The sequence below is a fragment of the Petromyzon marinus genome, chromosome 5 (genome assembly GCF_048934315.1).
Source record: "Petromyzon marinus isolate PM22_M1 ecotype Great Lakes invasive population chromosome 5, UKy_Petmar_22M1.pri1.0, whole genome shotgun sequence".
Classification (NCBI taxonomy): domain Eukaryota; kingdom Metazoa; phylum Chordata; class Hyperoartia; order Petromyzontiformes; family Petromyzontidae; genus Petromyzon; species Petromyzon marinus.
The window spans coordinates 15,104,612-15,120,107 of NC_133671.1; the positions used below are offsets into that span (position 1 = coordinate 15,104,612).

Here is a 15,496-nt window from a genome sequence, read left to right on the forward strand (position 1 = left end):
GTGTTGTTATCTTTGTGTGCTTCACGGTGAACGTTACAAAAACCTTGTGATATTTAAAAAGAGTTGGCCATACGTGCCACTGTCACGGTACAAATTTGTCAAAGCAATTCTGACATATTGAATTGGAAAACACATAGGAACATCACCCGTCAGTGCACAACTTCGCAGGATCCTTTAAAAAAAATCTTGAGACTCAATGAGGCTTTCCAGTACAAATACATTTATTAAATTATATTGTTTTTCCGAATATAAATAAGCCTCACATGTGAACATAAGCTATTCCAAGACTCAAACTTGGCATGTCTCTTTAACCATGTTTTATTTTGGTAAGCGGTAGCTTCTTAACAAAAAGGAATTTCCAGCTGAAGGTGAATGAAGGCACTGTTGTGTTGTGATGCAGTGTCAAACACTTGTGAAATAAACCAAGTGAACAATCGGGTTTAATTGTAATCGCATTTGCGGTCATATTAAATTTTTCAACTGCACCTGGCAGGCATTGTGAAGGTAGTTTTCGGTGATGAGCACATTACGTGCTTTTGGGAATGAAAAATGTACAATATGGTACGTTCTTGGCAGCCAAATGATCACACAAACAAGACAATACAAAGAGTCGAACTCCGTTTATATAATGCATTGTTTGGGAAACTGCTTACGTGAAGTGGGAAATGTAAATTATTTGTCATCCTTCCCATCAGAACATCGGAAAGGTTTAAAACGAGAGGAGGCCATTCGGTCCATCTCGCCCCTTCGGACAGGAAACCACAGCCAAATTGGAAGGCAGCTAAAAACATGAACCAATCATTTCCAAAAATCTGTGGTCTTCCAGTAAGAGGGATATTTACAATGTGGTCTAGTCTAGGGCACCCCAGTGACAGCTGTGCGCACGTCTGCCAGTAGGGGGATCGTTCTATGTATAATCCCAATTGAGTAATTTGTAGGTGATTTTTGTGATTTGGCATATTTGCTCCATGACGCCATCACACAATGGTCTACTCTTGTGAATGAACGTCACGGGATCTCTAGCTTCTCCTGTGAAGCAGATGGTGAGTATTTTTTTCATGGTTAATAAACCCGCAGCCATTGGATTCAAACCTTGAACACGCCTACTTCTAGACCATGTTACCACCCCGTGAATCATGATGAGTAGTGAATGTCTGGTGAGTGTCAGGTGAGTGGTGAATGCGTTGAGTGTTTGAGTGGTGAGGGTCTACGGACTGTGAGATGTTTAGTGTCTGGTGAGCATTAGCTTAGTGTAAAGTGAGTGATGAGTGTCAGGAGAGTGGTTATTGCAAGACCGAGGCACTCAGTGGCGAGAGCAAAGCTAGTTCTAATCAATGCCATAATATATAACAAATCAAATCAATTTTAATAACTTAACAGTCTTTATCAATACACTGCTGGATGAAGGACTTCCCATATTATATTAATCATGGGGGTTGTTTGATCATGTGTTGGTGAAGGGGGGGGGGTCTAAGACACCAGTTCAGACATCACTGATTTTAGGCATGTCCAGGAATTGAACTCAGCCAGGATCACAGCACACAGTGTGCTAACCACTCCGCCACCCCAAAATATACATATTACAATCCACTGCTGGATGAGGGCCTTGTGCCGCGTTGATCGTGGAAGTTATTTGCCCATATTTCTTCACACTGGTCAGTGCGGTGAAGGTGTGGAGCATAGACGTTGGGAGCATCAAAGTACAGTGAAAAATGGATTTTGCTGCATTGCCCTGAGTTGCTCCCAACATAAACTCGACGCATCATTTGTCCTGCATTCTTCTTTCGTGTGGCTTGTATAGAGAGACTATTAGAAAATCGGTTGTATTTACCCATTCAATTGCTTGGTCTGAGAGTTGGTTAACTGCGGATACACCACCTTTAAATTATATAACATTAGCGACTGGGATTTTGCTGTAATAATTGTAGAATGCACATTTAAAGCATTGCAATGTATTGTGAAGTATAAGACACTGGAGCTGTGTAATTGAGAAGTAAAGAAGCCACTTGAAATGAGCAGAATGCTAAGTGATGTGGAAGCATACTTTCGTTGCTGTTGCACAATACAGGATTCCCAGAGGTTTCAAACACACCGCTAGTTGAAAGTGGGACTCCAGAAATCAATTACACGCTCTCAGGGTAAATCTGCCAATGCTATTTTTGTTTGTGCTGGGAAATATTTACACTTCTGCGACTACGAAAAGCAGAACTTTGGGGAATGTGGGCACGGTGCATCTTGTTGCATCAAACCTTGCCACCACGGTCTGCTTGCTCAATGTGTCCTCACTGCGTTGTTCCTAAAGCAGCCCCCTTTTACACAAGTGCAACGGCTTTATGTAGAACTATTCTTCAAGTGCATAATGCATTGGTTGAGTGCCGCCAGTATTTGCACCTTTTGACAGTGATGCACAGTGCAATATAAACATGGTTTTCGCGCTAAAGTGGTTTGCTGACTAAAATGGTGAATCGGTTCCTTTTTTATTCATATATATTTTTTGTTATCGATTAATTGCCAGTCATTATAAAATGGTGGACACAGGGTATCCAGCTGCCAAATTGTGGGAAACTCATCGAAGCACAGCGCCCCCAGTATGACGCGGTGACCGCTGCATGGTGATGGTGATGGTGATAAATGATGATTACGATGGTGGTGTGATCCCAGCGATTATATTCTGCACTCACAACAAGTTTGAGCCTCTTGCATATAAATGTGGAATTAAGCATGCCAATGATATGGAACGTTTCATGCTAATGTTTGAATTGTGCCATTGACGCAATAGTCAATAGATTATTCGGCTATTTCTACAGTTGATATCTGCAGTCCTACTCTGTTTACAGATGCTTCCGTTGTTAGAGCAGGTAGGTATTGTTTCCAGGAAATATTTGTTGCAGTATAACATGTTTGTGTGCACGTACACTTTTCCTGTTTCGTTTGGCTTCCGCATTTAACGACAGCGTTGATAAACACATCCAGAAAGCACAGAACAGGGAACACGAACTAAAGTATGCATGTGCAACTTGGAAAACTTGATAACGCGCACGTATTTTTTTAAAGGTATACCATTCTTGTTTCCTTTAAACACATTGCAATCCACTCTTGAACATGTGTAATTAGTCTTTAAAATATATACGGTTCCTGCAAAGTGTCCTGAAATGAAGTCGCATATAGAACCTACATTAGTCAAACATTTTTGTTTACATCCAAAAAATTGTATTTCTATGCAAGGAAACCCATTATTGAGCATGCTATCTGAAACACACTGTTGGGGGGGACCTTTCGTTGCAGGAACTATTGTCTGAAGGAGACCTTTCTCTGGAGTGCCTCCTACCCATGACAGAAGAAGAAGTGCGGGAGACTGTGAAGACATGCGGAGGCAGTATGGAAGAGTGTGCCAGGCTGATTGCTGCCCTCACTTGTCTACGCAATGCCCACCAGTGTGGTAATTTGAGCCACCCAGTATGTGTTTGTCACATGCTGGCTTTTGCTTTGCCTTTTTATGGCGCTTAGCGCCATAAAAATAATGTGGAATGTTAGAACCTTCTGTCTGTGGCAGTTTGCATATGTTTTATGATGACTCATTTATATTGTAGCAGCTTTTGAATTATCTTGTAATGTTTTGATGGAGTCCAGTTAAATGTCCTGTCAAGTGAAGCAAGGAGCATTAAAGGATTTGTTATGTAATAAACGTCAGCCAAGTTTTATTGGTTCTAAAATCAGCCTGTTTGTGACATTCCTCTGTTGCCAGTTTGTTATACAGCTGCAAGCTTTGCAAGATAAACTAAGCCAATGTTCATTTTCAACATAAAGATTTGCAATCTCTATTAACCACTATAACTTTTAATGAAACCCACAACATACGGTGCATGCACTTTATTGTGTTAATGCAGGTGCACAGTGTAAAAGACACCATATAGTTAAAACTTGAATCTAAAATCATAGTTGTAATTTTGGAAATGTGAATTCTTACAATTTCAGTGTGTATAGCATTTTTGAAAAAATGTAGACGTGGATTTTTTTCAAAACAAAAATCATTGGCAAGTAAAACCGGTAAGGCACAGGACAGTGTGAAAATTGGAGTCGTATTCACATGTTGGCAGAATGGGAGGAACACTGCCATTATGTTCTGAATATGTAGCTGTTTTTATGCTCAACAAACTAAAAGTGCCCTTGAGATTTATTTTCGTGCATTTGAATTAGCCCGGCAGATTCAGTCGTAATGTTTGAGAATAATTATTGGGCACTTCATGACCTCAAAGGGTCTTGCACTTTTAAGCTGTACGACCAACTTATCCAAGTTGTTGCCTCTGTGGTTAACACAAGGACTGTTAAATGCTGGAGCTGAAATTTGTAGTCACCTTGTACCTGTATTTGTCTGACGCGGTCCGGTTTATTTTTGTTTAAACATTTCCTTTCAAGGCGGCAGCGACTCCAAGCAGGAGTGGGTAATCTCTTGGCCCACGAAGGAATCTCCCACAACTTCGGGCTCCTCCCCGGAGGGATCTCAGCGTTCGTCGCGTGGCGAGCTGCCGCCCCTGCCGGCCTCAGACTCGGGCATCCATGACGACTGCGGGCAGGTCGACGCGCTTGCCTCCTTGCCGTCCTCACCCAGCTTGATGCGGGGCCGCCGCCTGCCCACGCCCACGCCGCCAGAAACCCCACCGCTCAGCGACACCATGGCCACGCCGCCCTCGTCGTCCACGCCGGCAACGCCCGCGACCCCTCCGCCGCCCCTGGGCGTGAAGAACAAGAGGTCGAAGGTGAGGAATGTAAGTGTCAGTTTTTTTTTATATATTTGTTCTTCGTGCACGTTAAAGGCGACTGCTGCTCTGAACTGTGTGTATGTGTGTGTGTGTTGTGTTTGTGTGTATGACTGCCAGTCATCTCAGTCCGTCAACCCATGGCACCTGGGTCTGCCCTGTGACCTCTTGCCAGCGGGCTTTCGACTCTTCACATGGCCTTAAAGTGCACATAGCCTGGCACAAATGCTGTCGTGACATCACCACCAAGTAGTGGTGAATGGTGGTTGTTGTTGTGTTAGATTCTTCTCCATTCTTGTGTATGGCAATATATTAAGGAGCTAGAGGCCAATGTCGAGCTCTGCTAGCCGTTAAGGGGTTTCGGAGAAAGTTAGTGTAGTTTTGTTATTCGTCCATTGAAGGAGCTCGAATTGTAGTGGTTTACTATATGGTCCATAATTCTGGTTGCATGGCCACAGTTGCTCTCCTGTGACTTGTGTCTTTGATCTTCCATTTATGAGGGAGATGTGCGCAGCAGTCTGTTGATGTTCTGATGTGCTTGTGTGTAAGATAAAATAGAGGGGTGCACATAATTGGTTGATGGGTTAGAAGTGTTAAATGATGACCGAGATAGTTAACGTTAATTTGATTTGTCTGATCTTGGGTCGATTGGTTATTAGGTTTGTAACGATTCATTTATTCATCATGTACACTTGATTTGTTTACTTATGACAGATGGTAGGATTAGGGCAGATCGTTGAGGTATCTTGGATTCTACAGCAGTATCTGACAGGGTAGAAAGCATTGATGAGGTGTGGTAACATCAGCGGCTTGATGACATCCTGATCTTGATAAAATCGTGCGTGTGTAAGATTGATCTCTTCTCACATACTGTGTATGCAGATGATCTCTTCTCACATACTGTGTATGCAGATGATTCACTTGACACCCTACAGTCACTAATGGTGCGACACTCACTGCGATGTAACAAAAAAATAATTGATTCGCAACCCCAAATCGTAACTGTTGATCAAGTAGTGAGTGGGACGAAGCCTTGCATGCCTGATGAACTGCCTGACCGTGCGAGGCTGCATTTGTTGCGATTGTGTATGGCTACAAAACACTTTAAATGGATGTCAAAAAATATAAATGGATGCCAAGGGAACACTTGATGTGGCATTGAGGTGTAATGACAGACCGGCATTGTGAGAAAAGAGAGTGATTTTCAGTCAGAAAAAAGTGGTTCCATACAACTAATAATAGCTGTAAAAAATTTTCTTTTTGCATAATACATAAAAACGCTTTGCTTCCTACTGACACCTGCAATAAGGGTGTGTGCACAATATTCCATTGCTATGCACTGCCAAAATCAAGAGCCTGGTTTTAAAACCTTCAATGCCACAGCCAAGGTCCTCTCGAACAAGCCTGCAATCATCCGTGCACGCTAATTTTCTCAATTGCAAATGATCCATTACAATTCTTGAAATGTTTGCTTGTCTCTGTGCTATCCACAGGGTTAGTGAGCACATGTTTGAGCACAGCATTGAACAAAGTGGATGACATAATCCACACTAGATGAACACCGGTCCACCAAAATAATTTTGATTTCTGCGCTGACCCCACCTACACATTCCCTTGGAGTCATACACATTCTTAAACAGTCTGCTCTTCTTATGTACAATAACATAATGATCTCGCGATTCTCATCGGGTTTCTCAGCAAACAAGTCATGATTAAAGTCTGCTAAATAAATGCACAAACATCCTCCCCATGTACCAGCTCTCCTCTATTGCTTGCCTCTGTCTGCTCTAAACCCACATTGGATATATTTCCTTAATTGGGATTGGCGTCTGACACTTAAATGCGCTCGTTCTTTCATCCTATTCAGCAAAACTCTATTGAACATTTTCCTGGAATACTCGAGACACATCTCCCTTTACTTTTTCCACATATCAAACCTTATGTTAATGTATTTTCTCCAATCCCTGGTGGTTTGTTGTATGGTAGATTAGTGAGCAGTAGCTATTCCTCTCCTGATGTTTGTGAATGCCATTGGCTGCTCGTGATGCTTTGATTGCCCAGGTCCCACTACCCCAGAGTTCTTCACGAATTTTTGGAGGGTAGGGGCGGGCACTTTGGTCGATAAGACACATCATTGTGAGGTCCACCATTGGTTTTGACGGCATGATGGGGTATTTTCACATTGTGTTTTGTCGGGGGCCGAATCAAAGGCCACCAGGGGCCAGCAGTGGCCAGCGGGCCTTGCAAATGAAGAACACTGCACTACCCTGATACTTCTAGTAGTTTCTCTGCCTTTGATGATGCTATAATTACCCATGGTCCTGCTTCCCCGTTGTGGTATTGTTGTCACAACTGTAGACTCATTTGCCTTTCAGGATGCTATGATTAACACGGGGGAGTCCCAAAATCCTCTTTTGGGTGTGATATTCTCTTCTGGAAGTCCATAATCTGCCCAGGTTTTTGTGCTACATTAAGGATCCTGTAACACGAGACCATATCCCCTTTAGTCTCCCCCGTTTAAGTGAACACCCTACTCATGCTACCCATCTTCTGGAATGGCTACAGTATTTGATTTAATATACATATTCTGTCCATCACAGAGTATATACATTAAATCAAATACTGCGACAACTGCTCCGTATTGTCAATGTCCTCAGTCGCTCATCCTTCCATGGTGCACATCCTTCAGTATTTTAGATTATATTTGTAATTCTTTGTAATTCTTACATGACTGACTAATTGGGCCATCTTTCCATCTGGGGAATGGAGAATTTTCACTTTTATCATTGCAACTCGAACGATTCTATCCTTGCTTTATCTGTTTTTTTTTATTAATTGCCAAAGATACATTTCTGTGCAGTGCTGTTGGGAATACCATTCTACTCACAACTTTCATGTTCAGTCTACACGTTAATACCTTGTTCTTCCAGAAATGTGTGTATATATTTTTGAAGCTACTCCTCCGTCGCTAGTCTCCCCCTCATCTCTTTTGACGAGAAAATGTGCTTAAAACAAAGATCTACTGGTAACGTCTGCACGTCTGTGCTTTTATTAGCAAGCGTTGGCAGGCGAGGCACAAAGTCTCCCAAAGCTCTTTAGTGACGCTTGTGCCGCACCGCTTGCCGAGTGATTTAACTTAAGGTGATTTGATTTGAAGATGCGGCCACCTGGCACACCCCCGCCACCGGTGTCACGCAAGCTGGTGCACCTCCTCCCCGGCTTCCAGACCTTGCATCGCAGCAAGTCGCACGAGTCTCAGCTCGCGAACCGGATAGAGGACGTGGCCAACATGCGGTAAGCCGTCTTGCTGGTGGTGCTGCTTCCGCCGCCGCCATCATCTCTCGCGCGGGGATTTGCTTTGTGTGCGCCCAGCTTTCTCATGCCAACGGTATGCGTCACTGGACATGGTGCGCTGCTATAATTGAAAGTGTCCGCGCCCCCCCATCGAATAGCATGCTAATAAGCACAGTTTGGTTACTTGTTACGGTATTTAAATACATCTTGTTAAATTCAGCCTGGTATATTTTAAATTTCAAATTTACATTTCAGTTTTGTTCCTCCAGTGTACAAAAACAATGCGCTTGCAATCTCTTTTTGAAAGATACAGTGAAATCAAATGATACAGCTTTCAAACCCTTGCAGCTATTCATTTTGTAGTAAAAATGTGACACACCGGTGTGCTGTACTAGTAACGAATTGGCATGTTCTGTTTACGTGACAAACCTTACTAGTTGGCTGTGTCGGGTGTTGACGGTATTAACAACACATTCATATTTACGCGATCTAACTATAAAAAAACCTATATTATGAATGTTTTTTCTGCTCTACTCCAGATTTAGCGTAGATGTGTGAATTGCATATTCTTTTAAATAACATGTTTTTGAAGATCCGTAAAATTATTAATATTACATAATTGCAGCATTGCAAAAGTGTGTTAGTTCATGTGCTGGTTTTCATCAGTTCAGCGTTTCCGCTGGGTACACCTTGTTGTGGTAGGTGTTACGTCAAGTTTGTGGTTATTGTATTCTGAGGCCACGCGAGTATTGTGTGCTGGTATTATATTTTGTATTGCTTTTGCGAAAACTGTTGCTAGATTATACAGCCACATCAGCACTAGAGGGCAGCACGGGTTAATTTAATTGACGTAGAGTTATTTAAAATAGACTACTTCAGTGATATTTAAAAGAAAATTGTCAGAAGGTGTTTTAACATGTGTCCAGCACACACATACCCAATTGTAGTGTAACATATATTTAAGGTGACTTTTGTGGTAACAGGCTAGCGTGTGCATTTACTGATAAGATTATACGATTACTGCGGTGTGAAATGCATTGTGAAAAAAATACAAAAAAAATCAAGCTGTGTTGCTCATTGCTTGGCTTATATTCAAGTGACAACGAATGTTAAATTCTTCCTTTCCTCCTTTACATGCGCATCTACTTATCTCCTTCCCTCCCTTCCCCCCCAAAAAACACTATCAGGGGTTCCAAGAAGGCGCGCCCTTTCCTGAACCCGGCAATTCAGGGTGGAGCGGGGAGCTGCGACAACTTGCCCGTGCATCCGCGTGTTCCAATAAACCCTGCAGAGCGGCTGGCACGCCAGGCTTGTGGCTGCGCCCCTTACACGCCCACAACCCCACCCATCTCGGACGATCCTCCCCAGAGTAAGGCCACTCCAGCCCGAATATTACTGTTCTATACACGTAACGACGCTTCACCTCTTAGTAACGTGCGTTGAGGTAATGCTTGCGAGAATTAATTATTCACTTTGTAAAATCTGCACAAAGCAATGATGCTACATTTTAGGCTCGTGAAGCAAACAAAGCTGTACAATAGGCACAGGGAAAATGAGAAACAATACAAACGAGACCATAATAATTATTTTTAAATACCAAACGCTTCTTTAATGGAATTGCGGACCCTGAATACTGAAAAAATTGATTTGTTAGTCACCAAATCATTATATACTTACGCCATTTGATAATTTTGTTTACTTTTTAAAGTGTACTTTGGTGCAGAATGTGAAACAACTTAAATTCATGTTACTCATTGGTTTATTCGGTAAAGTTACGTATGTAGAAATCAAATAAAATTATATTAAAACAAAAAACAATCACGACGTTTCGATCACAACGCAAGCGATCTTCATCGGGTGTCAAGAACAAATCACGGGAGGTAAATACAACAAAAAGATGAGAGACGAGAATTCAACAAACATGAAAAAACATTATGTGAAGCACATCTAGTCAGGCCAACAACACAGACACTTCCTGGTGGACCACGAATTTCAGAAGAGTGTTAAATTTCGTGTTCAACCTTTGGATTGCACATACCAGCATAGATAGAATGAAAAATGCGAGGTACACGGTCAGTAGAAATACATATACAAGTCCACCAAGAGGTAAGGAGGGAGGAAAGACAGACAGGGAGGCAGAGAGAGAGAGAGAGGGGGCAGCTCAAAAAAGGACCACCTCTTGTAAATACAAAACGGCAGCTCAAAAAATGACCACCTCTTGTAAATACAAAACGGCAGCTCAAAAAAGGGCACATCTTACACATAATTACAACGGTAACTTCCCCGTAGAAGTGTGATAATAAAGTATTAAAGCTTTCGTGACTGCATAAAATTACTCATTGTTTTTTTTCGGTAAAGTCACGTATGTAGAAATACAATAAAATTATATTAAAACAATCACAACGTTTCGATCACAACGCAGCGATCTTCATCAGTTGTATTTACCTCCGTGATTTGTTCTTGACACCTGATGAAGATCGCTTGCGTTGTGATCGAAACGTCACGATTGTTTTTTGTTTTAATATAATTTCATTGTATTTCTACACATGTGACTTTATCGAAAAAACCAATGAGTAATTTTATGCAGTCACGAAAGCTTTAATACTTTATTAAATTCATGTTGTCTCCAAATTGAGTTTTTTTATTATTGTGCTCTAACTGGGCAACTGCATGTCTGGTGCTTTTTTGACATTCAGATTCATTTGCGAGCTACAGTCAGTCTCTACTTGGCTCAGAGTCGAGGCTATTAGAGTTGCACTCGTTTAGTTTTATATCAATTGCCTTGTGTAGACGCATCTATTGGCTATGCTCTGGCTATAGTTGACGATAATTTCCCGACTGAATTGAAATACGAATGATCGCGACATGTATCAGCCGTCACTTTGTTTTGACTGAATATTTACTTATTTCTTAGTTTTTTCGGTAAAGTCACGTTGAAGGGAAACAACAAAATAATAAAATATATATATAAAACAATAAAAAAATTCTCACGACGTTTCGACCATAACTCAAACGGTCATCTTCAGGTGTGTTGGTTTGCATAAATTTATTTTTAAACGGCGCATTTATTTATTTATAAAAATAAATTTATTTCTAAACGGTGCATTTATTTATTTATAAAAATACATTTATAAAAATAAATAAATGCGCCGTTTAAAAAAAAATTATGCAAACCAACACACCTGAAGATGACCGTTTGAGTTATGGTCGAAACGTCGTGAGAATTTTTTTTTATTGTTTTATATATATATTTTATTATTTTGTTGTTTCCCTTCAACGTGACTTTACCGAAAAAACTAAGAATATGAATTACTGCAGTCACGAAAGCTTTAAATCAAAATTTAAATATTTACTTGTGATGGCCATTAAATTAACATGAATATGACATGTTTGTTCATGTAGTTGTCATACTTTTTATACACATTACACTTCATATTTCTTACATTTTTATTCTTGGTTCTTTCGGTAAAGTCACGTTGAAGGGAAACAATAAAATAATAATATATATATAAAACGAAATTCTTACGACGTTTCGACTGTAACACAAACAGTCATCATCAGGTGTGAAAACCAACGGCAAGAAACATCTGAAAGAAGTGGCAGTTTATTTATTTATTGTTTTTAAACGTTAGCACCACGGACAGCGATTTGGCAGTTTGTTTTAAGGACGAGTCCATCTATGTTCGGAAAAGAGGAGGGGGGAGACGAAACATTTATGTATGCTGTCTGAAAGCCACCGTAAGCGTGAACAATCAATTAAGACCCGAAATTGTTTATCAAATCCTTCCAATGATTGCTAAGCCGGATTCCATCTTCTCGGTTTAAATTGTCTCTGTGTTTGTATATGTTGGATAGCCTCATGAACGAATCTCTCATGGTAGCCCAATGGCTTGCAAAGAACTTCTGTCTTGGAGAAGTCAATGTCATGTGAGCCTACTAATATTAAAATACAAAAGAGACCTGATGGTTCAATGAGCCACTCTGTCTACAGGAAAGCTACCCATACGGATGCTTATCTGAAACCGGATTCCCACCACCACCCATCACAGAAGAATTCTCTCATCAAGACTCTGCACCATAGAGCCCAATGCATATCCGACCAGGAACACATAGGCAGTGAACTCAAGCACGTACACCAAGCTCTTAAGGCTAATGGTTACTCCGACTATACAATCCGCAAAGCTATCACTCAAACCATGAAGAAGGATGCTCTTGAGGAGCCTTTCAAAACCATCACTTTACCCTACATTGCGGGGATCACAAAAAAGATCTCCAAAATCTTGAATAAACAAGATCCAAGTACGTTTCAACACATTACATAAAATCCGTGATCTGGTTCCGTCAGTAAAAGATGTGATTCCGGACATACAGTACCCTGGTGTCTACAAACTAAGTTGCCTCTGTGGTAGTAGTTACATTGGAGAAACCAAATGACATGTCTCGGACCGCATTCGTGAACACAAAGCAGACCTTAAACACGGTAGGACCAACACCTCGGCCGTGGCAGATCACTGTTATAATTCAGTAGGTTCACATGACATTCACTTCTCCAAGACAGAGGTTCTTTATGAGACCTCCTTTGCCAGAAACAAGATATAGGAATAGGTTTTACCCTTTTAACTGGCACAAAAACTGACACCTTTATTCAAGGCATCATGTTTGCAATGACCACAACACAAGCAGTCAAAATGCAAACAAAAAAGACAACTCTGATAATAATATGCACTGTCCTTGAATTTGATTGGTCCACACCCGAGACAGCTTTTCTTAGAGCCTAGTCTCCATTGGTGTTGGACCAGAAGACGCCAAAAGGCGTACAACTCAAAAACAGCGCACTATCAGAGTATTGAGGGCTCGGGGTGAGCATTAACATTATGAGACCTCCTTTGCCAGAAACAAGATATAGGAATAGGTTTTACCCTTTTAACTGGCACAAAAACTGACACCTTTATTCAAGGCATCATGTTTGCAATGACCACAACACAAGCAGTCAAAAATGCAAACAAAAAAGACAACTCTGATAATAATATGCACTGTCCTTGAATTTGATTGGTCCACACCCGAGACAGCTTTTCTTAGAGCCTAGTCTCCATTGGTGTTGGACCAGAAGACGCCAAAAGGCGTACAACTCAAAAACAGCGCACTATCAGAGTATTGAGGGCTCGGGGTGAGCATTAACATTATGAGACCTCCTTTGCTCACCCCGAGCCCTCAATACTCTGATAGTGCGCTGTTTTTGAGTTGTACGCCTTTTGGCGTCTTCTGGTCCAACACCAATGGAGACTAGGCTCTAAGAAAAGCTGTCTCGGGTGTGGACCAATCAAATTCAAGGACAGTGCATATTATTATCAGAGTTGTCTTTTTTGTTTACATTTTTGACTGCTTGTGTTGTGGTCATTGCAAACATGATGCCTTGAATAAAGGTGTAAGTTTTTGTGCCAGTTAAAAGGGTAAAACCTATTCCTACAGAGGTTCTTTGTAAGCCATCGGGCTACCATAAGAGATTCGTTCATGAGGCTATCCACATATACAAACACAGAGACAATTTCAACCAAGAAGATGGATTCTGGCTTAGCAATTATTGGAAGGATTTGATAAACCATTTCTGGTCTTAATTGATTGTTCATGCTTACGGTGGCTTTCAGACAGCATACATTAATTTTTCGTCTCCCCCCTCCTCTTTTCCGAACATAGATGGACTCGTCCTTATAAACCAACTTGTCTAATCGCTGTCCGTGGTGCGAGCGTTTAAAAATAAATAAATAAATATATGCGGACCTCCACTTCTTTCAAATGTTTCTTGCCGTTGGTTTTCACACCTGATGATGACTGTTTGTGTTACAGTCAACGTGACTTACCGAAAGAACCAAGAATATGAATTACTGCAGTCACGAAAGCTTTAAATCAAAATTTACTTAAATTTTTATCATACTCGTGTTGGGTAATGCTTATTTAGTTTTCAAATCTATTGAATGATGGCGAAGGTATTATCATTGTTCTTTCATCGTATATGCTTAAGTGTAGATTGATTTCATGTGTGTTTTGCTCGTCATAATACTGGGTTGCTGAGCAAGCAATATTTGTGACTTGACAACCATTCATAACCTGGCTTAAGAATCCTGTTCCCCACCCCCGTTTCTCTACCCAGACACACTGACGGTACCTCGGTGGTCTCCCCAGAATGCACGCAGGGACTTTGGAAACTCAATAAAACACAGGTTTGCAGTCTCTCTATGTAGATAGTGAAATAATCTTTGTTTTTTTCGGTAAAGTCACGTATAAATAAGAAATAATAAAATAACATAATAGCGTATTAATCCCTGCAGTCACGAAAGCTTCAAACCAAGTTTATAGTGAAATAACTTCTGCTGTTTTAACATGTTTTTAACCAAACCCAATTTCTCCTTGATCTAGATTACTTTAAAAAAATCCAGCAGTAAGATTTAATGCAGGTTATTACCTCCCTGTATGTTTATTTTTGGCTCATTGCTAAAGGAGCAAAAATTATTGTGTATCTTCTCCATTACAATTATTTGAAAACTTTCCGCACTTCCGATTAGTACGGCTGGCTACGTTCGCTGTGAAGGAAGTTCAACAACAACAGGTTCAACATGTGTTGGTAATACTGTAGAAATGCTCTGCTATCTAGGTCGACTGGTAAATGCTGCATTTGTTTGCATTTCTTGGTAGATTTTCGACCAAATACTGGATGTCACAGACCTGCATGGTGTGTGCGAAGGGAATGCTGTTTGGCGTTAAATGTAAAAACTGCAAGTGAGTGGAACGATTTTAATCGCAGCAGAACATGTTCATTTACTTTACATACATCCATACATGTGGTTTCATATTTTACGTGAGGTAATGTTTCGACTTGTGGAGAAGGTTTGTGTTGTTTCCGAAGCCGCGGGTACATAAAGGGGGGGAGGTAGAGCGCTCAAACTTTAACACGCGTGTAAAAATTATACTGTGTAAATGTTTCTTCAGGTAAACATTTTAATACATCATGTTTTGTATGGAATTCACTTCTTGATGTTTTGACAAGTTCTAAAACGTAAAACTGGATTTCATGAACATTTTGGAGATGAAATCAGTAAAAATCTAAAAACGCATCCACATTTTTGTTTGGCTCAGTAATACGTTTATATATTCTTCGCATTATATTGTATAGCACAGTAGAAACTTTCACTGTACATATGGATACCATGTATAAGCACAGTTATGGTATAAGAAACACATTCTTACATTCCACTGATAGGTGAAGGAAAAAGGCAACTTCTGATGCAAGCACACTTAGCCTTGTTCCCAAGGGGGGGAGGGGGGGGGCACTTATATCCAAAGTCGGCTTTTTCTGAATATATTCAAGAATGTTGTGGTTCATATTCTTAGTTCTTTCGGTAAAGTCGCGTTGAAGGGAAACAACAAAATAATAAAATATATATAAAACA

The 15,496-nt window shown here is 40.7% G+C and overlaps 1 protein-coding gene across 4 annotated transcripts in view; it reads left to right on the forward strand.

The window, feature by feature from the left end:
- KSR2 (kinase suppressor of ras 2) overlaps positions 1-15,496 on the forward strand; it is a 50,185-nt gene that overhangs the window by 16,975 nt on the left and 17,714 nt on the right. For 3 of the 4 annotated variants that reach the window (XM_032947079.2, XM_032947081.2, XM_032947078.2), the window contains exons 3-8: positions 3,286-3,439; positions 4,417-4,766; positions 7,915-8,051; positions 9,239-9,420; positions 14,200-14,269; positions 14,742-14,825. In XM_032947079.2, the coding sequence (XP_032802970.2) occupies positions 3,286-3,439; positions 4,417-4,766; positions 7,915-8,051; positions 9,239-9,420; positions 14,200-14,269; positions 14,742-14,825 (977 nt within the window). The remainder of the gene's footprint in view (positions 1-3,285; positions 3,440-4,416; positions 4,767-7,914; positions 8,052-9,238; positions 9,421-14,199; positions 14,270-14,741; positions 14,826-15,496) is intronic. The other variant, XM_032947082.2, reaches the window with a different exon arrangement.